This window comes from Balaenoptera ricei, chromosome 10 (genome assembly GCF_028023285.1).
Source record: "Balaenoptera ricei isolate mBalRic1 chromosome 10, mBalRic1.hap2, whole genome shotgun sequence".
Classification (NCBI taxonomy): Eukaryota; Metazoa; Chordata; class Mammalia; order Artiodactyla; family Balaenopteridae; genus Balaenoptera; species Balaenoptera ricei.
The window spans coordinates 37,656,270-37,680,228 of NC_082648.1; the positions used below are offsets into that span (position 1 = coordinate 37,656,270).

Genomic DNA, 23,959 nt, shown 5'->3' on the forward strand with positions numbered 1-23,959 from the left:
CTCAATGGTGAAAAACTGAAAGCATTTCCCCTAAGATCAGGAACAAGACAAGGATGTCCACTCTCACCACTATTATTCAACATAGTTTTGGAAGTCCATGCCACGGCAATCAGAGAAGAAAAAGAAATAAAAGGAATACAAATTGGAAAAGAAGAGGTTAAAGTGTCACTCTTTGCAGATGACATGATACTATACATAGAGAATCCTAAAGATGCCACTAGACAACTACTAGAGATAATCAATGAATTTGGTAAAGTTGCAGGATACAAAATTAATGCACAGAAATCTCTTGCATTCCTATACACTAATGATGAAAAATCTGAAAGAGAAATTAAGGAAACACTCCCATTTGCCATCGCAACAAAAAGAATAAAATACCTAGGTATAAACCTACCTAGGGAGAAAAAAGACCTGTATGCAGAAAACTATAAGCCACTGATGAAAGAAATTAAAGATGATACCAACAGATGGAGAGATAAATCATGTTCTTGGATTCGAAGAATCAATATTGTGAAAATGACTATACTAACCAAAGCAATCTACAGATTCAATGCAATCCCTATCAAATTACCAATGGCATTTTTTACAGAACTAGAACAAAAAATATTAAAATTTGTATGGAGACAAAAGAGACCCCGAATAGACAAAGCAGTCCTGTGGGAAAAAAACGGAGCTGGAGGCATCATAATCCCTGACTTCAGACTATACTACAAAGCTACAGTAATCAAGACAATATGGTACTGGCACAAAAACAGAAACACAGATCAATGGAACAAGATAGAAAGCCCAGAGATAAACCCACACACCTATGGTCAACTAATCTATGGCAAAGAAAGCAAAGATATACAATGGAGAAAAGACAGTCTCTTCAATACGTGGTGCTGGGAAAACTGGACAGCTACATGTAAAAGAATGAAATTAGAACACTCCCTAACACCATACACAAAAATAGACTCAAAATGGAATCGAGACCTAAATGTAAGACCGGACACTATAAGAGGAAAACATAGGAAGAACACTCTTTGACATAAATCACAGCAAGATCTTTCTTGATCCACCTCCTAGAGTAATGGAAATAAAAACAAAAATAAACAAATGGAACCTAATGAAACGTCAAAGGTTTTGCACAGCAAAGGAAACCATAAACAAGATGAAAAGACAACCCTCAGAATGGGAGAAAATATTTGCAAATGAATCAACGGACAAAGGATTAATCTCCAAAATATATAAACAGCTCATGCAGCTCAATATTAAAAAAACAAACAACCCAATCCGAAAATGGGCAGAAGACCTAAATAGACATTTCTCCAAAGAAGACATACAGATGGCCAAGAAGCACATGAAAAGATGCTCAACATCACTAATTATTAGAGAAATGCAAATCAAAACTACAATGAGGTATCACCTCACACCAGTTAGAATGGGCATCATCAGAAAATCTACAAACAACAAATGCTGGAGAGGGTGTGGAGAAAAGGGAACCCTCTTGCACTGTTGGTGGGAATGTAAATTGATACAGCCACTATGGAGAACAGTATGGAGGTTCCTGAAAAAACTAAAAATAAAATTACCATATGATCCAGCAATCCCACTACTGGGCATATACCCAGAGAAAACCATAATTCAAAAAGACACATGCACCCCAATGTTCATTGCAGCACTATTTACAATAGCCAGGTCATGGAAGCAACCTAAATGCCCATCAACAGACGAATGGATAAAGAAGATATGGTACATATATACAATGGAATATTACTCAGCCATAAAAAGGAACGAAATTGGGTCATTTGTTGAGACGTGGATGGATCTAGAGACTGTCATACAGAGTGAAGTAAGGCAGAAAGAGAAAAACAAATATCGTATATTAACGCATATATGTGGAACCTAGAAAAGTGGTACAGATGCACTGGTTTGCAGGGCAGAAATAGCGACACAGATGTAGAGAACAAACGTATGGACATCAAGTGGGGAAAGCGGCGGGGGTGGCGGTGGTGGTGTGATGAACTGGGTGATTGGGATTGACATGTATACACTGATGTGGATAAAATTGATGAGTAATAAGAACCTGCTGTATAAAAAAATAAACAAAATAAAATTCAAAAATTAAAAAAAAAGTTTTTAAATGAAATAAATTCATTTAAAAATAATAATAATGCATTTTGGAAAAATAAAAAATAAATAAAAATAAATAAAAATGATACAACACAAAATTAAAGGTTTTAGATACCAAGAAGAAAACCAGTATAATTCACTTAGTGTGAAATGGGATTTATAATTTCTTTTAAATTCTCTTTGAAAACACCAGGTATCAGTGATCTTTAAATTGTTTAAGCTGTCTGTTAAGGGCAGAGTTGTATAAAGTAGTGGCTTTTACATGGTGTTCTTTCTAATCTTGATTTCCACTGGGAGGGCTCTTAAAAACCCCATGTACAATGGCAATTATTTCATTTTGAGTCAACCTGATACTTATTTGTTAGAGATATACAAATCAAAACTGTTGGATGGGAAAATATCTCATTAACTGTAATTATGTATAAGTATATTTTTATTATAGCTTTTAAAACAGAATGCACAATAAATGTATTCATGAAACAGGCTAAGATTCTGTGGAATCAAACAAAAAAATCTGAAAGGGTTTCAATATTCTTAGAAGACTCCAATCAGTCATGCTGCATTTATCCAGCCCACATTCTTTTTTGAAATCTGGACTCACTTGGAGTCAATTCTTAACAATATGGTTGTAATAAAAGTTTTGAGCACTAAGTGCTATAAATTAATTTTCCCTCTTTCTACAATGCTTAAATTTCTATTAGAGCACTGAACCCATTTTTCCTTTCCTCTATTTAGTTGTACACTTTTTTTATCTTTCCTACATGAGATGGGGGCAGTGTCTTAATTTGTCTTTGGATCTTGTACTCAGCACCCAGCACTGGCCATAAATAATAAATTCTAAAGGTTTGTTGAATTTTTTTTTGTAAGTTCTCTTCCAGCTTCCTATTTGATGAAAAGCCTGAAAACAAGAAAATTGGCCTCTCTGATCTTCATGTGTCCCTTTATAAATGGCCCTATCCTTTGATTTTGCCTCTTATAATAAAGGTCCTATAAGTTGGGTCTCACAGAAATATTTTACCTTTTCTGTTAAATGGCAGCTTATTTTCCACTGAAGTAGAGCTGGAGCACTTGAACTGGGAGCAGATCTATCAGTTACTGAAAAAGTAGCTGGCTACTGTCAGAGCAGTATGAATAATACAAGGCAACACATACAACGGAAGTCTGCTTGGACAATCTGATGACCAAACTTTCTCCTTTCTCTACATAAAACCAATTTTTATGAGTCAATGCTGTTTAAATGATCAAAATTTCAGAGTGTTTAAATAATTCACAAATTCATTAATTATACATGATCGCTTCCTTTAACTAAATCTCATTAATTGTTTGGAAATTTGGTTGTTTGCAAAACTAATATCAGAGTTTAGGAAATGAGAGCATGAGAGTAGATGCACAAACCTCCTTTCTCATCCTATATATATCATGTCCTTGCACTTCTAAAGGACCAAAGAGTGCTTCTCCTAGGGGGCCTTAATTTAGGTCAGTAGCCTATTCTTCCAAAATGAGAACAGGCCCTGAAACACCATAAATCTAGCAGTAGTGAGGGGTTAGGAGGCAAAGGAGGATAAAAATAACTTCCAGAATACAACGAAAGCATAAATTCTAACACCCTATCCAGATCAGCCTTTGGTTAGAAGGCTAGATACTGGGAAAGCAAGAATTGGATATTTAGAAGATCATAGCAAGATGGCCAATCCTATAGCTGGAAGGAGGAATTCAGTACTTTCTTTTGCCCCTAATTTGATTCTACCCATTTAAATTGTAACTAAGATAGATCCTGAAATTCTTTTCATTTAGCTACCTTTCTACCACTGGCCTTATTCTTGATCCTACCTCATATACCATGGGATGGATTCTTTAAAAAAAACAATGTAATCAATTCATTTAGCCTCCTGGGGATAAGAAAAATAAATTTAATGAGTGAAGGTAAAGATTTGGAGAAAAACATAATATTCATGTCAGTACATGAACACGTTTAAAGTGACAACATGAACATACATGAGGTGACAGCTTTTACAAAAAAAACATAATATATAATATAATATGGAAACTGCCACACACTGCTAGTTTCAAAGCCAGAACTAGAACTCCTCTGAAAAAAACTTCTGCATATATTTTCTTACCACTAAGAACCCAGTGACCTCAGTCAAAATTTAAATGCCTAATCTTTAGTTTAACTTTGAGGAACATATTTCCAAAGTGACTGGCACCTTTTAGACATATGCTGTTTCATTATTATATTGACAAAGATATTGAATGTTTTGTGAATTGTAAAGCATGATCCTTTTCATTATAAACCACACACTAGTGCTGAACTAAGAGATTACAAGTAAAGCCCCTGAAAGAGTGATTGTGCAATTTTAAAATAGCATCTGTGTACAGGCAAAACAAAGAAGAAAGTATGGTAGGGGGTGGGGCCTGGGGAAGGTAGCTCTCTTAGGAGGACATATTTTAAATGCAGTTGTCTGAGTGGTATATTAATAACGCCTTCTATTATGCAAAGCATATGAGCCAAGGGAAGAGAAGAAGCACAAGGTTAAGGGGGGCCAGCTCCGTGTAGAATAAGACATGCAGACGGACAGCACACTGAGGAGGGAGGAGAGAGCAGAGGAAGCAATGGAGGACAACAAAATTATAAAGCATAAATTGAGATGGAGCCGGAGAAAGGAAAGCAGAAAGCAACGAAAGGTTAAACAAAAGGAGCAAAATAAGTTCATAGAAACTTGCAGCAAGAGTGGCAACACCTGGTGGAAATAAGAAGCATTTACGATAACCTCCTGTCCACCAGGCACTGTCCTAGGAAGGCGCCTTCCTGCCTTCAAGGAGCATTCAGTCTAGTGTGGGAAACAGAGGAGCACACATACGAGGAGCTCCACACAACTCAGAGGAAGAAAAACGTCTTACGAGAGTGAACTGGAAATGCTTTCCAGAGGATGGACATTTGAAAATGACCACTGAAGGAGAATCGCTCTAATGTGATTTAAATCAGAGACAGAGTACTCACAATACAGTCAGAGACCAGAATAGAATAATAATCATAATAATAGACTTCGGACCCGGATCCTAAAGAACATCTCATCAGGATACCTTTATAAGCTGGAATTCATTTACGATCAGTTGATTTTATAACCAATTTATATACTCCCAATCTACTGGGCCAACAGTTCTCAACTGTGGATGCATATTAAAATCACTTGAAGAACATTTAAAACTGTATGCCCAGCTGCATAATAATAAGAATCTCAGAGGGTAGGACTTGGGCTTCTTTATTTTTTAAAGCTGCAAACGTATACAGCTAAGCTTGAAAACTATATTACTATGCAGAGGAAAAAGAACTAGGAAAAGAGAAAATTAGAATTAACATTTAAATAAGGACAGTCACATAGATATTCAGTAGAAGACTCTTTATTCCATGTTATCTGGATAGGTATTTGGTCCATTGTTTGAAAAAAGTCAGTTAAAGTGAGAAATCATAGGCAACAAAAAATATGTACCCTAAACATTTTAATTAAAAACACATCCTCACACATTCAACGTTTTGAGGTAGAACACTTTTCTTCAGTATGGATTCTTTGATTGTGCTTCATTGTAATCTTGATTATGTAAATAAAATTTATAATGTGTTGCTCATAATTTCTAAGTTTTTGTTTGTTTTAAGGGAAACAAGATAGATACTCACGAAGCAATCTGAAGAGAGATCATTCTTATCCTATGTTTTCTTTCACGTTTTACAACTGCCTTACTGACACCTAGTTCAAGAGGATATTTTTTAGCAGTATGAGTTTATCATCTTTTTCCAAAGCACTCAACTTAACTTTTATTAAAAGAAAATTTATTTCTTTTCACATTCATATTTCATTGGCTTGCATATTATGTTATGCATATGTATTTATAGCATTTCAATGGTATTAGAATTACAATACAAATACAGTTGCCATAAACAGGTTTGGGAACAAACATCTACCTCCTGGTTAGCATGCAAATCTAACTTATGCTGTCACGGCAGCGCCAATGGAATCACAGAGGAGTGTTTCTCAGATCACCTGGAGATCTTATTTAAATGAAGATTCTCGTTAGGTAGATCTGGAATGGGGCCTGAGATTCTGCATGTCTCACCAGTTCCCCAGTGATACTGATGCCGCCGGTCCAGTGATCCCATTTTGGGTAGCGAAGTTGTAGACCATTGATTATTAACCCAGCTTGCACATAAGAATCACCCAGGGAGTTTGTTGAAACTACCAATTTGTGGCACCCAGACCAATTAAATCAGAATCTCCGGGGGAGGGGTCTGGGCATCAGTATTTTGTAAGAGCATTCAGGTGATTCCAGTGTATGGCCCGTGTTGAGAATCACCTGGGTAGATTAATCCATCTAGTCAATTCAGTGATCTTTTAATATACATCTCCATCCTGGATAATATCAGAGAGTAACTGATAGGATGTTACTAAAAGAATTTGGCCAAAATTATTTTAGTCTCATGCTATAGTTAAGGATAACATCATAAACCTAAAGTTCTATTTCCAGTGGCATCTTAACTTCTAAATCATTTTCTTATGTTTATAACTACAAAAAAGTAAATGGAAGTGGAAGACAAGGGAGAGGGTGAAGGAGAGGGAGGGATGCCAGGGAGAGACAGAAAGAGAGAGAATTCACACACCCTGTAAGACTAAAGATTAAGCCTCGTTAAATACAGCTGTACTTGTATTTTGGGACAAAATATTTGTTAAAATACATCACTTTTTCCTATTTTCAGGCAATTTTCCCCCTTAGGGGGCCAATTAAGCAAAATTTTCTACAGCTATGCTAAATGAAACATTGAGGTTAAAATGTTAAACACATTAAGTCTGGAAATTAAGACTTAAATTACCCCCAAATTTAACACTTCTCATAATAATACATCAAAATGTGATTACATTCCCCCAAAGCCTCTGGAATTAAGAAGTGAAAGGGCTTCCCACAATTTTTTATGCCTTTGAAGATACTATCACATGTATTGCTGCATTTCTCCTCACCTCCATTTATTAAGAAGAAAATTATGGAAACGTTCATTCTCATCCTCTCGATAAATACTTCTTGAATGGCCACTATACACCACACACTGTGCTCAGCACTGGGGACACAGATGTGAACAGAAAGAATGAACTTTGCCCTCATAGAATCTGCAATATAGAGGAGGATTCAAAAACAACTAACCAGGCAGATATGCAATAATTGCAGGTTAACACTAAGTAAAGAAAACAAACAAGAATCAGGCACTGAATAACTAGGAGGGTATTTTAGATTTGATCAGGGAATACTCCTTTGGGTTGATCAGGGAATACCTCTCTGAGGAGATGAAATTTTAGCTGAGACTGAAGGCTGAGAGAACCTAATGTGGGGAAAACGACAGGAAAAATATTCCAGGCAGAGGGGGAAATTAGCTTGGCTTATTTGAGAAACAATGAGTTCCAGCATAGGATTTTTTTATTTACCTATTGTTACTGATTTCTGGCTTATTTGCATGCGGTCAGATAGTATACCCTATATAATTTAACTCTTTGAAATTTGTTGAGATGAGCTTCATCATCCAGCACATAATCAATATTTGTGAATGTTCCGTGGGTGCTTAAAGGAACACATAAAGTGCACTTTGGGAGCATAATGGTCTATATAGGTTCTTTAGGTGTGGATTGTTAATCACATTCAAGTGCTCTGTATTCTTAATGATTTTTTTGTGTGCTTGTATTCTGTCCATTCCTGCAACTTCATTCTGACTGTGAATTCATCTCTTGCTCCATATAGTTCTGTCAATTTTGTTTCATATATATTGAGGCTACATTATTAGGTGTATACAAATTTAAATTGCTATGTCTTATGTATGGAATCTAAAAAAAAAAAAAAAGGTTATGAAGAACCTAGGGGCAGGACAGGAATAAAGCCACAGACATAGAGAATGGACTTGAGGATACAGGGAGGGGGAAGGGTAAGCTGGGACGAAGTGAGGGAGTAGCATGGACTTATATATACTACCGAATGTAAAATAGATAGCTAGTGGGAAGCAGCCACATAGCACAAGGAGATCAGCTCAGTGCTTGTGACCACCTAGAGGGGTGGGATAGGGAGGGTGGGAGGGAGACACAAGAGGGAGGAGATATGGGGATATATGTATATGTATAGATTATTCACTCTGTTATAAAGCAGAAACTAACACACCATTGTAAAGCAATTATACTCCAATAAAGATGTTCAAAAAAATTTTTTAAATTAAAAAAATTGCTATGTCTTCCCTGTGATTTGAAATGTTATCATTACAAAGTAACTGGTAATACTTTTTGCCTTAATGTCTACATTGTCTGATATTAATTGGGAGAAACTAGCTTTCTTTTCCATGGGCTTTTACTATTCTTTCACTTTTAAACTTTCTGTATCCTTATGTTTTAGATGTGCATCTTTTAAACAGTAGAGCTGGATTTCATTAATTCAGTTTCAAAATATTTATTTTTTAAATGGGATCATTTAGCCCATTTACATTTAATGTAATTAATTTTTAAATCTACTATCTTGTGTTTTTTCCCTCTGCCTATGCTGTTTCTTTTTCTCCCTGTTTTATAATTTATTTTCTATTGTTTTTTTTCATTCTATTTTCCCTTATACTCAATGACACATTTTAACACATTTTACTCCCTGCTATACTATAATGTTATTGTTGTATTTTAAAATTCTATATATTCTTAAATAAGATCTTATGAGAATGATGATAATTGTCTTATTCTATCAATATTCATTTAGGTTTACTCACATGAACTTCATTTTTTCAGCTTTTTATATTTCTGAAACATTTTTACTTCATCTATGAAATTATTCTTATTAAAAACAGAATTCCAGTCAGGAACTCTTCTCCTTCTGTATATTGAAGATACCATTTCACTCCCTTTTGGCTTCAACTGTTGTTATTGAGAAGTCAGTGGACACAATTTGGAAGGAGAATAAAGTTAGAGGACTGACTCTACCCAACTTCAAGACTTACTATTAAGCTACAGTAATCAAGAGAATGTGATACCGGCAGAAAGAATAGACAAATAGATCAATGAAACAGAATAGAGAGCCCACAAATAGACTCCCCATAAATCTAGTCACCTGATCTTTGAAAAAGGAGCAAAGGAAATACAATGAATCAAAGGCAGTCTCTTCAACAAATTCTGCTGGAACAACTGGACGTGCAAAAAAATAAATCTCGATCCATCACAAAAATTAATTCAAAATGGATCATAGAACTAAATGTAAAACACAAAATTATAAAACTCCTAGAAAATAACAGAGGAGAAAACCTAGATGACCTTGGGTATGGTGATGCCTTTTTAGATACAACACCAAAGGCAAGATTCATGAAAGAAATAATTGATAGATAGACTTCATTAAAATTTAAAACTTCTGCTCTGCAAAAGACAATGTCAAGAGAACCAGAAGATAAGCCACGGATTGGAAGAAAATATTGGCAAAAGATACATCTTGATAAAGGACTGTTATCCAAAATATACAAAGAACTATTAAAACTCAACAACAAGAAAACAATCCAATTTAAAAATGGACCAAAGACCTTAACAGACACTTTGCCAAAGAAGATTCTCAGATGTCAAATAAACATCTGAAAAGATGCTCCACATCATATGTCATGAGGGAAATTCAAATTAAAACAATGAGATACCACTACACACCTATTAGAATGGCCAAGATCCAGAGCACTGATAATACCAAATGCTGGAGAGGATGTAGAACAACAGGAACTCTCATATATTGCTGATGGCAATGATTAGAGTCACTTTGGAAGACAGTTCAGCAGTTTCTTATAAAACTAAACAAACTCTTACTATGGGATCCAGCAACTGCTCTCCTTGATATTTATCCAAAGTAGTTGAAAACTAATGTCCACACAAAAAACTGCACACAGATGGATGTTGCAGCTTTATTCAAAATGTCCAAAACTTGGAAGCAACCAAGATGTCCTTCCATAAGTGAATGGATAAATAAACTGTGGTGCAGCCTGACAATGAAATATTATTCAGTGCTAAATTGAAATGAGCTATAAAACTATGAAAAGACACAGAAGAACCTTAAATGCCTATTACTAAGTGAAAGGAGCCATCTGAAAGGCTACATACTGTATGATTCCAAATATATGACATTCTGGAAAAAACAAAACTAAGGAGACAATAAAAAGATCAGTGGTTGCCATCAGCTTGGGGAAAAGGGATGAATAGGCAGAGCACAGAAGATTTTTAGGGCAGTGAAAATACTCTGTATGATATTATAATAACAGATATATGTCATTACACATTTATCCAAACCCATAGAATGTATAAGCCAAGAGTAAACCCTAAGATAAATTATGGACTTTGGGTGATTATGATGTTCAGTTGGTTCATCCTTGGTAACAAATGTACCATTCTGGTGAGAGATGTTGATAATGGGGGAAGCTATGCATGTGTGGGGTGACAGAGTATATGAGAAATCTCTGTATCTTCCTCTCAATTTGGTTGTGAACATAAAATTCCTCTAAAAAATAGTCTCTAAAAAAGTCAGTGTGATCAGTCTATTCATTACTGCTTTGAAAGTAACATTGTTATTGACTCCTTTTTAGAATTTTTCTTTGTCTTCAATTTTCTGAAGTTTCACCATATTGTGTCTAGATGAGGATTTACGTTTATTTATCTTTTATGGGATTCACTGGGGTATCTGAATCTGTAGATTGGTGTCTTTTATCAATTCCAGAAAATCCTCAGCCATTTCCCCTCCCTTCTCCTTTTGGGACTCAGAGGAAACGTATATTAAACATTCTCCTACATCTTCCCTGTCTTCTTCCTTCTCTTTAGTATATTCCATCTTTTAAAAAAATCTTTGTTCTGACCTCTGGATAATTTCTTATGACCTATTTTTTAGTTCTTTAATTCTCTATGTATCTCTGTCTACTCTGCTATTAAGTCCATCTGTTGAGGTTGTACTTTTTCCCAGTTATTGCATTTTTCATTTCTAAAGTTTGTTTCTGTTTTTCAAATTAGTTGTTTTCCTGTTCCCCGAAAATAAATCCAGACTTACCTTGTTATTTCTTTAAACATATGAGCATGCTTGTATTACATTAAATGTTGGTTAATTCTAATCTGACCTCTCTGCAGTCTGTTTCTGTTGTCTGTTGTTTCTGCCAGTTCTCATTCTCAGTGTTTTGTTTCCTTAGGTGTCTAGTAGTACTTGAAAAAAATATTTCTAAGAATAACTTGAAGTCTAAGATGAAGGCAGATTGCTCCAGAAAGGAGGTTCATTTTCTTTCACCAAGTGCATTATATACGACTTTAAACTAAATCCAAGGCCTGAGGCCCCCTGAACAACCAAGATGACTGCAACTCAGGCTTCATGTCCTGAAGGTGCAGTCTTTAGGATGCCAGCTTATTGTGACGAGGGTATCCTGTGTACTCTCACCTTATACATCTGTTGGGTTTTTATTTCTGTCCCCTTTGTCTCATAAGGCTATAGGGAGGAAAGCTCAAAATAAATAAATATCAAGATTAGAATTTCTTTGGTCAAAATAGCTTGTAGTGGTCCTGAGGGCTGACTCAGTGTTGACAAACTATGGCCCACAGGTCGAATACATCTGCCATTCATTTTTTTTTCCAGTATCGTCATTTTTCATTATTTTTTAAAGTGAACTATAGTTGATATACAATATTACATAAGTTATAGGTGTACAATATTGTACAGCCTGGGAGCTAATACTAGTTTTCACATCTTTAAATGGCTGGGGGGAAAAAAAGAAGAATATTTTATGACATGTGAAAATTATATGAAATTCAAGTTTCAATGTCAATAAGCATGGTTGTACTGGAATATAGCCTGCTGGTTCATTTACACGTTGTTTATATGTAGAGACAGAGTTGAGTAGCTGCAAAAGAGAACATGTGACCTGCAAAACAGAAATACTTACTGTCTGGTCCTTTACAGAAAACAATTTTCCATCCTCTATTCCATCCAAATTGTTATTCTAGGCCAAACATGGTAATCCAATTGCCTTTGCTAATGATAAGTTGAGTTATGAGATGTGACACAATTCTGGCCAATGAGAAATGGGGAAACCTGTGAGGAGACTTCTGGGAAAGATTTTCTTGCTCTTAAGAATGTTATACAGATACAGACCAGCTGATGTTTCCCTTATTTCTCTGGATGCACTTTGTCTGGATGTAATGTCTGGAATTGTTATAATCATCTTGCTATGATCTTGAAGATCAAGCCAATACACAAAGGAGGGTAGAAAAAAGAAGCAAAGAGAAACAGAGGCGAGACTGTGGCATACCTTTCCCTAAGTTGCCCTGTCTGTGAAGTGCTTTTTGTATGATACGATAATTTTCTCTTTTATTTTCAGTCCACTTGCATCAGAGTTTTCTGTAACTTGCAGTCAAAGACATACAAAGCTAAACCCAAAACTGTATGGCATGGTATTGGACTGTGAACAAGTGAAAAAAAGAAAACTTGCTACAGCATTTAGTATAGGAAAAGACATTTTTACAGTTTAAAATGCAAGATAAAAAGCTAAGAAATAGAGCCTAGAATGGGGGATGGTGTGAGGTTTAACAAAGGGGCAAAATGAGAAAAAAAAAGTGTGTGTATATAGATAGATAGAATATATAAATTCTAATGAACGTGAACTAAACATTCTTTAGTTTTGGACTTGGTTTCTTCTATACCAGTTACCAGTTGACATGCAGGTAACCTCTGTGCTGTACCAAGGAAAGGTCTAAAATTCACATATGCCCATTTTTCAGCATGTGGTCTTTGAATTTCAGATAGAGGTAAGATACAACATAGCATACTAGGAGGGCAGCATGTGTCACGGCAATAGCATATGGACAAGAGATAAAAACTCTGACCCAGGACCAATATGGACAATCAATGTGGTCACATAGTAATAAAAATGATAGTAGCAATAATAGCTAACACTTTTTGGAGCATATTACATACCAGGTAATGTTTCAAAGTTCTCTCTCTCTCACTATATACATATATATAATATTATAATATATATATTATGTATATGTATATGTGTGTATATATATATATGTATCTCAACTCTAACTAACTCTACCAGTAAATCCACTTGAGTAACCAAAGTCACTCACATGGTAATTGGCAATGTCAGGATCTGAAACCAGGTGGTCTTGCTCCAAAGTCCAGGCTTTTAATCACTGTTACACCATCCTTTGTCTGACTCTCAATTTTCTCATCTATAAAATGAGGATTCTTCATCAGAGGAGCAATATACTCTATAAAATGTGGGCAGAGCAAATTACCAGCACTTAGTGACAGCAGAAGATTAGAAGTCACAAAGGCGTTTTTCAGAAATTTCAAACTGATGGACACATTTGTCAATATTGTCATCTTAGAATACAAATAACATTAACATTCATACAGGCTAACAGATAATATGTAAATAAAAGTGTCCCTTTATACTTCTTTGTGTCTTAAATGTAGTCAACAACAACAAAAAACCCCAGCTGTTTCACAGTACATACGCTTTCATAAATCATTGGTTAGAGTATTATTTGCCTTATCCCTTAATCTCTATAGACAAAGAATCACTCCTTATTTTGCATTTCCTCATCATTTTCTGTTTTATAGAAATAATATAATTAAATCTTATCAAGTGTATTCAACAGACTTTTTCTCTTCTTTAATACTTAAAATACTAAATATTACTCATGCCAAGGAACCAAACGTAAACACATCAGTATTGCTATTATTATCCTCACTATACCTATAATGTGGCTTGAAAGGGATCATATAATAGACTGAACATTGACAAATACTTAGTTTCCATGGCACTGTAATTAAATAGAGCATACTTCGTTTATTGAATAGGATTGGAAACATCCAGCAGCTTTGGCTTACACAAACCAAATTCTTCAAACTTGGACCATGTGAAAGCAATGAAAAGGTCTATCCATTTAGCGAATTAAAACAGTCAGAATTTAAGATCAGCTTTCCAAATTAAGTATTCATGCAATAAAATCAAATGCCAAAGAGGGAATATTAAAGACTAACAAAGAGAGAGGAAGAGACCAGAAAAAAAAAAAAAAAACAATTAAAGTTACTATTACTCCACTTTATAGGATTTGTATTATGGTAAATTTGCACACACATAAATAATTTAGAGATTGTGAGAGGCAAAATTGTTCTGATAGAAGCAGAGATCTCAGCATTAACTTAATATCACTCATGCCACATCAGCCTTGCATGATGAAATCAGTCCTCTAAACAAAAAGACGACTCCAAAAGGACTGATATTTTGCTAGCATTGACAAGGGTTTAAATCAAAGATTAACAGGTAATGAACCTCCTGAAGCTCCCTGTTACTTTAGTTCAGTCTCTCCCAACAGGTTTAGCTAAAGGCAAACTGCAAAAGAAATTTCCCTGGAGGATTCAGGATAGCAGGAGCTACTATAAAGGTGAGAAGATAAGTAATGCATTATAAGCTCTTTTAAAAAATTATTTATTACACATATTTAATATTTTTCAATGCTATCTCAATTTCCCTCTACATTTCCTTGCTCTTTTTCTCAAGTATACTGACATATGGGGAAAAAAGAATATAAATTTTTGTCATCGTCCTACTATATTTCCTGATTCTATTTTAATGTACTTTCGGCCACTTTTCTTTCCTTCTGGCTTTCCCCAGCTAGGGCATATGTAGCCCACATCAAAAATTACTGCAGCACTGAACATTTCCATCCCTTAGAGAAGAAACTATTTAGTCACCTCTTTAGAAAAGAGAGTAAGAAGAATTTATGGCATCTGAGGATTATTGCATGTATTTCCAAGATGCCATTATGCTTAGCTAACGAGAGAGAGGTGATGGATACCTCATAGGAGTAGAGAAGGAGAGGGGAGTAGTGAAGGTGTTCTTAGAACAACTGCAGATCGTGGTTGGAGAAGAGGAGAGGTGATGCCATCATCCAGAATGTAGTTATGCAGAAAGGCAAATTGATGCCAGAGCCAAGAAATGGCCATAGCATAAGAAGCACACTATCTTGCACATTCTGTCACTTGGTGAGTATACCTGGCACTGAAACGGCGGGACAGATTCTCAAGCAACAACATTATCACCACAAAAGGGGCACAGAAAGTATGTGAACCATGAAAATCAGCCTAGGACACTAGAAGGAAGAGAAAATTAGAAACTACAGAGGGGATTCCAAGTACATCTATCCGGCTCTATGTAATGTGCATTGCAAGAAAAGACCTCTCCTCCACAGGGGGTTGGAACTAGAAAGGTGTCCTTTTTCAAAGGGAAAGAAGTCACCCAAAGGAGATTATTTTTTCCTTTTTTACATTTTTTCAAAAACAAAAGGGAGTTAACAAATGCATATTGCTAAAGATCAATTGAAAGGGGGAGGTATGTTTCTTTACAGCCTGTACAGCAGATGGTATTCAGAGAAGCCCATAATTGCCTAGCAGAGCTAAATAGATAAGAAGGGAAATTTTATTAAAATTTTATGTTAGGACAAATTATTTTGAGGCTTTTATGAGAAGGTAGATATTTCCTAATACATTTATGCTACAGGGTTCACTGACAGGAAACAAGAAGCCTTAGGGGGGTTATAAGCTTGTATTCTTTTATGTGACTATATTGTATAATGCAAGCAAAATCAAGCAACTCGAAAAATCCATTTATTCTATTAACAGTTCTGGATTACCAAGGCTAAACATCACTAATAGAAAATAGAAAATAATCAGAAAATAATCAGAAACTTGCATTACTAGAAAATTCACTGCATTCAGGTGAATATTACCCATGGAAAAGCCTCCTTCTCATTCTTTTCTCAGTTGCCCCTCTCCCAGGCGCCATAACAGCCAAAGCAACATGGTTGGCTAAAGCTTTCAGGCAAGCCTACTTCTTTCTATTATGTTTCTATACATCCAGGCTTGGATAAATCACACACATCCAGAGAGATAAGGCTAGATAACAAGCACTAAAATATTTTAAATGGAAAAATGCAGATTAACAGGTTATGAATGCAATTAATCAGATGATTTAATTGGAATTCTGCATTTCTAAAAGTGATCCAATATCAAAAGAAAATTATAAGAAGAGTAATTATAAAAGCAGAGTGGACAATATTTGAGTTATCTTTAAAATACTTCTAACAGGAAGAAAAATAAAAATCATGACTTGGCAACAGCCTTTCACTCCTAAAGTTAGAGAACAGAAACAAAGCTCCCGAAAGGGCCTTGCAGAGCAGATTAAATGACCACAGAATTTCATAAAGAACTCACTGAATGCTTAAGCAGGCTTCTGTGTAGGTCAAAGAGGACCAGTCAGAAAATTGAGGTCATTAAGGCATGAGAGACAGGGAAATAGAAAATAAAATACAATTACAAAGTAAGTGAAAAGGGGAAGGAAGGAATAGCAAAGGTATTATTACTGTTTTGGTTTCAGATGAATCATTTTTTCTTAAATACATTCAAAGACGAACTTAGATTCTTTTTCCATTCAAGTATATTTTATTCTTTATATTCTGTTTTAGATAGAGATCCTAATGGTCTCAAGGGGGCGGCTCAGGTGCTAGGAGCAGCTGAGCCTCTGAGATAACTATATTTCACATACATCTCATTGAAAATGTGAAGCACATTTTATCTTCCTTTTAAAAATAATCATTAAAATTAACTATTAGCTACACATATTTAATTTTAATTTTGTTTTCAAGAAACAAATCTGTGAAAGATAAAACCAGAAACTATTGGTAAGATTCAATACCTACTTCTCTGGCCAAGACTTCATTTCATATTTTTCCTACATTTACTTTTGACTCCCTGATTCCAAAGCTACATACATTATAAAAACATTATTCCTTCAACTTTTACACAAGTCTTCCTTAATTTGCTGAAATTCATGGGCAAAATAATGAGGTCATCAAAATTTTCAATATGTGAACTTGTAATTTTACTATAAAACTACAAAATTACATTATTCTGAGCTTCAATTAATTATCTAAGCCTGCAATTTGAACATTTTTGCAAAAAGGTAATGCCACCATTTTGCTTTACATACATTTCTATAAAACATTGACTACTCTACGATTGTCTAAAGTTATAAAATTAGTACAGGAGTTACTACAGTTAGAAAGCAGTACAGAAAAGACCAAGAACTCAGTTTTATCTACATCATTAATACCTCATACCTAGTTTCTTTCACCTCATGAAGTTACTTCATATACATTACGTAAAATAATCACCCAGTATTGATTAGTTATCATAACAGCACCATTTAATAAGGGTTTATTTTGTTCCAGCAGTATAGCTGACATACAGTGTCTCATTTAAGCTCACAACAAACATAGAAATAAATAAACAAAAAAATTAAACTTAAATGACTTAACCAGGTTCACAATGTTTATACATGACAGAGACTGGACTCTAATCCAGACCTGACTTCAGCTGCAGTTAATGACAACCACACTATAGATTTTGGTTCCCAGCAAAGGTAGTACGTTATTAGAAGACCACTAAATCTCCATTCAGAAAGTCCTGGAAACTGTCCTCTGACTCAGCCCAGGGGACTCAGCTCTACCTCAGTTTCCTTCTTATGTCTCTAATCCTTCCTGGACCACTTGCCATTCCCTAAATGTATACGTTCCCAACTTCCTACCTTCAGACTGTATCCTCTTCTCCTGAAAATCGTCTTTTCCTCTCTACACAGCACCATCGTTCTCAGTCACTTCAACTGTGCCTCATCAGGCCTCAAAATGTTGGTGTCATTGACCCCTCCGCCAACCACATTCAGTCAACTGCCGAGTCACGCGCTGCCACAGGGGCGCCCCACTCACTGCCACCACCCAGGCTTGAGTCCTCATTACTAGCCCCTAAATCACTGGGCAGGCTGAGAATAACATCCCAGGTCCTTACCACAGTTTGCAAGGTCCGGTGGGATCTTGTAAGCCAGGCCTCCTTTCCCACCATGCCTCTCAGGCTTCCCCACCCCAGCCCTGGGCTTTTCACAGTTCACTGATCACATGGGGCCGAGCACACGCCTGCCCTAGAGCCTCTGCACATCCTGCGTCCCAAATAACCACATGGCTGGCTCCTTCGCTTACGTCAGGTCTCCGCTCCAATGCCACCTCCTCGACAGACCACAGCGCCCTGCCCCATCCTGCTCCATACCCTTATCCTGACTGTTCTTTCATGGTACCTTGAGTCTCACATCACTATTTATTTTGTGTTTATTGCCTCTCTCCCTCCCACAAACAGTAAGTTCTACTCATGCCAGAGAGAGATTTCTGTCTCTATAATTCCTTATTCAAAGGTCCCCTGCCGTAGTAGAAAGAAAGAGCCAAGGAATTCTCTTCCTCACTGGTTAGTGCTTTGTCCAGCATGAATAGGTGTAGCACAGAATTGTGCAAAAGGCAGGGGCACACTGTGGTTTGCTGCTGATTGACTGCATGAGCTTAGAGAGGCCATTTCAATAGAATATCTCATGGTCTGCAAGGAGTTTCTGCAGTGCCACTGAGAACTTATGCAGATCAACCAATTGATGCTGATGTAACAGTGATAGGTTCTGGTCCTGGAGGATATGTTGCTGCTATTAAAGCTGCCCAGTTAGGCTTCAAGGCAGTCTGCGTTGAGAAAAATGAAACACTCGGTGGAACATGCTTGAACGTTGGTTGTATTCCTTCTAAGGCTTTATTGAATAACTCTCATTATTACCATATGGCCCATGGAAAAGATTTTGCATCTAGAGGAATTGAAATGTCTGAAGTTCGCTTGAATTTAGAGAAGATGATGGAGCAGAAGAGTAATGCAGTAAAAGCTTTAACGGGTGGAATTGCCCACTTATTCAAACAGAATAAGGTTGCTCATGTAAATGGATATGGAAAGATAACTGGGAAAAATCAGGTCACCGCTACGAAAGCCGATGGCAACACTCAAGTTATTGATACAAAGAACATTCTTATAGCCACAGGTTCAGAAGTCACTCCTTTTCCTGGAATTACGATTGATGAAGATACAGTAGTGTCATCTACAAGTGCTTTGTCTTTAAAAAAAGTTCCAGAAAAGATGGTTGTCATTGGTGCAGGAGTAATAGGTGTAGAATTGGGCTCAGTTTGGCAAAGACTTGGTGCAGACACGACAGCAGTTGAGTTTTTGGGTCATGTTGGTGGAATTGGAATTGATATGGAGATATCTAAAAACTTTCAACGCATCCTTCAAAAACAAGGATTTAAATTTAAATTGAATACTAAAGTTACTGGTGCTACTAAGAAGTCAGATGGAAAAATTGATGTTTCTATTGAAGCTGCTTCTGGTGGTAAAGCTGAAGTTATCACTTGTGATGTACTCCTGGTTTGCATTGGCCGACGACCCTTTACTAAGAATTTGGGACTAGAGGAGCTTGGAATTGAGCTGGATCCTAGAGGTAGAATTCCAGTAAATACCAGATTCCAAACTAAAATTCCAAATATCTATGCAATCGGCGATGTGGTTGCTGGTCCAATGCTGGCTTACAAAGCAGAGGATGAAGGCATTATCTGTGCTGAAGGGATGGCTGGTGGCGCTGTGCACATTGACTACAATTGTGTACCGTCGGTGATTTACGTACACCCTGAAGTTGCTTGGGTTGGCAGATCAGAAGAGCAGTTGAAAGAAGAGGGTATTGAGTACAAAGTTGGGAAATTCCCATTTGCTGCTAACAGCAGAGCTAAGACAAATGCTGACACAGATGGTATGGTGAAGATACTTGGGCAGAAATCAACAGACAGAGTATTGGGAGCACATATTCTAGGACCAGGTGCTGGTGAAACGATAAATGAAGCTGCTTTTGCACTGGAATATGGAGCATCCTGTGAAGATATAGCTAGAGTCTGTCATGCACATCCGACCTTATCAGAAGCTTTTAGAGAAGCAAACCTGGCTGCATCATTTGGCAAATCGATCAACTTTTAAATTAGAAGATTATATTTTTCTGAAATTTCCTGGGAGCTTTTATAGAGGTAACATTTCTGAACAGGAAATGCTCACAGCTCCAAGAATTTCTAGGACTGAATTATGAAACTTTTGGAAGGTATTTAATAGGTTTGGACAGAATGGAATAATCTCATCTATATTTTAAATAAATTTAATATTTTATTTCACTGCATTAATACTGCAGAAAAAATTTAAAAAAAAAAAAAAAAAGGTCCCCTGCCCTTCGACCTCTGCCTGAAAGATGAAAACACTGAGTTATTCAATCAGTTGATGAATGAATGACTGGATGAATTTCTACTCTTTTCCCTCTTTGACTTTACCATTAACAGTGCAGTCAATGTGCCTCAAATCACATCAAAATAAAACACGGAGTTGTAAAATATATGGTATTTTTAGGGAAGAGTGAGTAGGTTGGTAAAATGTAGCCTAGGACTTGGCTGTGTGACCTGTATACATTACTTAACCTCTTAACACTGTGTTTCCTCAGGAAATAATAATAATGCTTACCACATAGGACCATTTCAGGGATTTAATGAGGTAATGTATATAGTAAGTGTATATAAAATGGTAGATGCAACAAGGGCTGGTACACAATAAGCATTCAGTAAATATTAGCTAGTATTATAATGGCTTGCTTGCTGCCAGGTTTCCACTGCTGGTTTAGGGCTTTAAACATCATGTTGAGGAGTTTGCACCTAATGTATTACTAATTAATATTTTTTGTTAAATTTATTCCTAATAAATTAATTTTTCTAATAAATAAGTTTTGGTTTAATGCTATTCCCTTCATATGGAGTTCCCAGGCCACATTTCCCTCTTTCAAAATGCTATCCATCTGGAGTTATGAAAACTAGGTCACTCTTTGGAGGAAAAGAATCATACCTGTACCTCACACCACATACAAAGATAAACCCCAAATGTATTTAAATATTAAAATCATACCAGTAGAAAAACTAACATAATATTTGTCAGACCTCAAATTAAGGAAGGCCATTTTAAGAATTCATAAAGGAACAATGAGATACCACATTCCTCCTTTGGATCTAACAACAAAATTCTAAATGATCACAATGGTATTGGTGAAGGAGCATGTTAACATAGCTGGTATGCAGTCTGGTAGTTTGTGACTAAAAGTATTAAAATGATAAATAGTCTTTGGCCCAGTTATTACCTTTCCAAACACTAACCATAAGGAAATAATCCTATACTTAATAGTGAAACACGAGCGGCATCCTCCTTGTGTTTCTCTGTTATCTAAGTGGAACTGTTGAAATCATCTTTACCTCTCTTCTTCCAGACTCTATATATTCAGTCAAAAGCTAAGTATCGTATTATGAAAACTATTCCTTTTCCTTCAAGTTCACTGCCACCCACTCTGGCTTAAATTCCACTAACTTTTAACTAGACTATTGCATACATTTTCTACAAATAAAATCCAGTCCTTACCATAGGCCAATATCTGATAAGGATTTCCACAGCCACCGCTACTATTAGAATTAATGTGATTAGAAGTGTATTGGAAAAGGGACAAAATGATCCCTATTTATGAAAGATATGAATGGTTACCTAGAAAAAAAAGAGAATCCTTGAGAAACTATTTGAAACAATAACTGAGTTATAAAATAAGTAGACCAAAATCAATAGCTTTCCTTTATAGAAATAATAAAGTATAAAATTAAAAAAAGGAAAATCTATTCACTTAGCAGCAGAAAATAATGTAAAATACTGCGAAAAGCACTGCAAACCCACAATTTTTCCAACAGGATATAATATTGACAACACTATGAGACAATTAATTCAACAAAAAGTCAAATGTCTCCTTTTTTTTTTCCCCTTTGTGAACCAACCAGGTGAACTCTATTCATTCACTCTTCCTGAATACCAGTCTTTATACTGCGTATGATTCTTTTCTTATACCCCAGAAATCTCACTGCCAAACTCACCTAGTCCTCTGGAATTCTAATTCTATCTCTTTTGTAGCTTCATCCCCTTGGGTTTTGGCCTTAACTGAATTCTGGTTTCCCCACAAGATTACCACTTGCCTAATGGACCTCTCAAGGGATAACTGTATGCTCTTTTACCACCACGGATACTTCATTGTTATGAGCTGATTCCCCTAAAATTCAGATGTTGAAATTCTAACCTCCTGTACCTCACAATGTATCCACAGATGGAGGTAAGGCCTTTGAAGAGGTGATAAAGTTAAAATGAGGCCATTAGCGTGGGCCCTAATCCAACTTGGCTAGCGTCCTTATAAAAAGAGGAAGTTTGGACACAACAGGAATGTGCAGGCACAGAGGAGAGGCCGTGTGAGAACATAGTGAGGAGGCAGTCGTCCGGAAGCCAAGGAGAAGGGCTCAAGCGAAATCAAACGTTCCAACACCTTGGTCTTGGACTTCTAGCCTCCAGAACTCTGAGAAAATAAATTTCTGTTGCTTAAGCCACCCAGTCTGTGGTATTTTGTTACGGAGCCCCAGTAAAATAATACATTCATGTACACTGTGAAGTTCACATTCCATACTTCAGAGTAAGAAGATATAGTTCGTGTCACTTCTCTACTCTCATAAAAAATATCTGCTGTTTGAGGCTCACATCACCAACTTTCCTACCATTTTATACACGTGCACGCACACACACACAGTACTGGACACTCCCCTTCTTTCACTGCTGACTTTGAAACCTGGGTCTCCATCCAATCTTTCTCCATCCAAATGTCTGCAACATTCTGGAAGAGTTTGGCATCCATGTGATTGACCCATCCAGCACCCCACCTCGTGGCTCCTTTTGACATCACCCTCACCTCTACCTCGCCTGCACGTTCGTATTCTGCCCTGTCTCCTCAAAATGGCTCTGCCTCCAAAATCTCTAAACCTGATGTTCTACTTACTCTCCAACTCAAATGCTTCACGCTTCCAAGTTGCCTCCTCAACTGCTCTCACTGCATTTACTCTTCAACTCTATGAGTTTTTCCTGTTCAATATGAACCCACTTTCTCCCTATTGACTAGCCCTCAACTGTCCTTACCTTCTTTTCTATCTACCTTAAATCTTGTGAGTCTCTAGTTCTGATCCATTTTTGGCCAACATCATAACCCTCTTTATGGGATTTTTGTCCAGAAAGCAAAATCCCAGCCATGGATAAATCAATCTACTTTCCTCATGCCTACGTCTGGGTTGTCAAACGGTTAAGGGAAGATTTTATAAACTGATGGAGGAATAGCAGCCTCTAGTTAGCAACTTTAACATTTCTTAGCCAAATATCTTTCAACCCATCTCTACTCAACCTGTGACTCTGCTTCTTCTCCCCAATATTTCACCTTGGGTCTCACTTCACAGAGAAAATAAAAGTTGTCAGATGCCACTCCTTCAACTTCCTTTCCACCAAATCAATACATTTAGCTGTATCTGTATCCACCCACTCTCCTTTCCCTCTTGCTCTACATACTGAGTATCTCTCCACCCAGCAGAGGCAAAACCCTCTAATTATGCTCTGAACCCTATCCTTTCTGCTCAGTTTATACCATCAATTAATTCCTCCCTTCTATTTTCAATCCCTCTTTCTCTTTCTCTCATGCCACCAATATTTAAATATGATCTATTCCTATTCCATGCCATCTTAAAAAAAAAATCCCTGGACCCTACCATGTGCTCCCAGTAAATTCTCCATATCTCTTCCCATCCACACACAAATTTATTATTACAAAAAGCATCACCACTTTTCCTCCTATCCATTCCCCATAGCCCACTGTAATCTGGCTTCCTTTCTGGTCCACCAAAATGCTCTCACAATGTCAGTCACCTCCAGATTTTGAATCTGATGAAAAATGTTGGTTATCATCGTTCCTGTCCTCTCAGCATATTCTGTTGTTGTA

General features: G+C 36.5%; 2 protein-coding genes across 2 annotated transcripts in view; one reads left to right on the top strand and one right to left on the bottom strand.

The window, feature by feature from the left end:
- Nucleotides 1-23,959, bottom strand: part of NELL2 (neural EGFL like 2) — a 367,245-nt gene that overhangs the window by 226,326 nt on the left and 116,960 nt on the right. The window lies entirely within an intron of this gene.
- Nucleotides 18,577-20,222, top strand: LOC132373118 (dihydrolipoyl dehydrogenase, mitochondrial-like). Its single transcript, XM_059935716.1, has one exon. The coding sequence runs from the start codon at nucleotides 18,835-18,837 to the stop codon at nucleotides 20,065-20,067; it is 1,233 nt and encodes a 410-aa protein (XP_059791699.1). The 5' UTR covers nucleotides 18,577-18,834; the 3' UTR covers nucleotides 20,068-20,222.

Excerpts from the sequence above, each read along its gene's own strand:
- LOC132373118 (XM_059935716.1), top strand. The coding sequence starts at position 18,835 with ATGGCCCATGGAAAAGATTTTGCATCTAGAGGAATTGAAATGTCTGAA.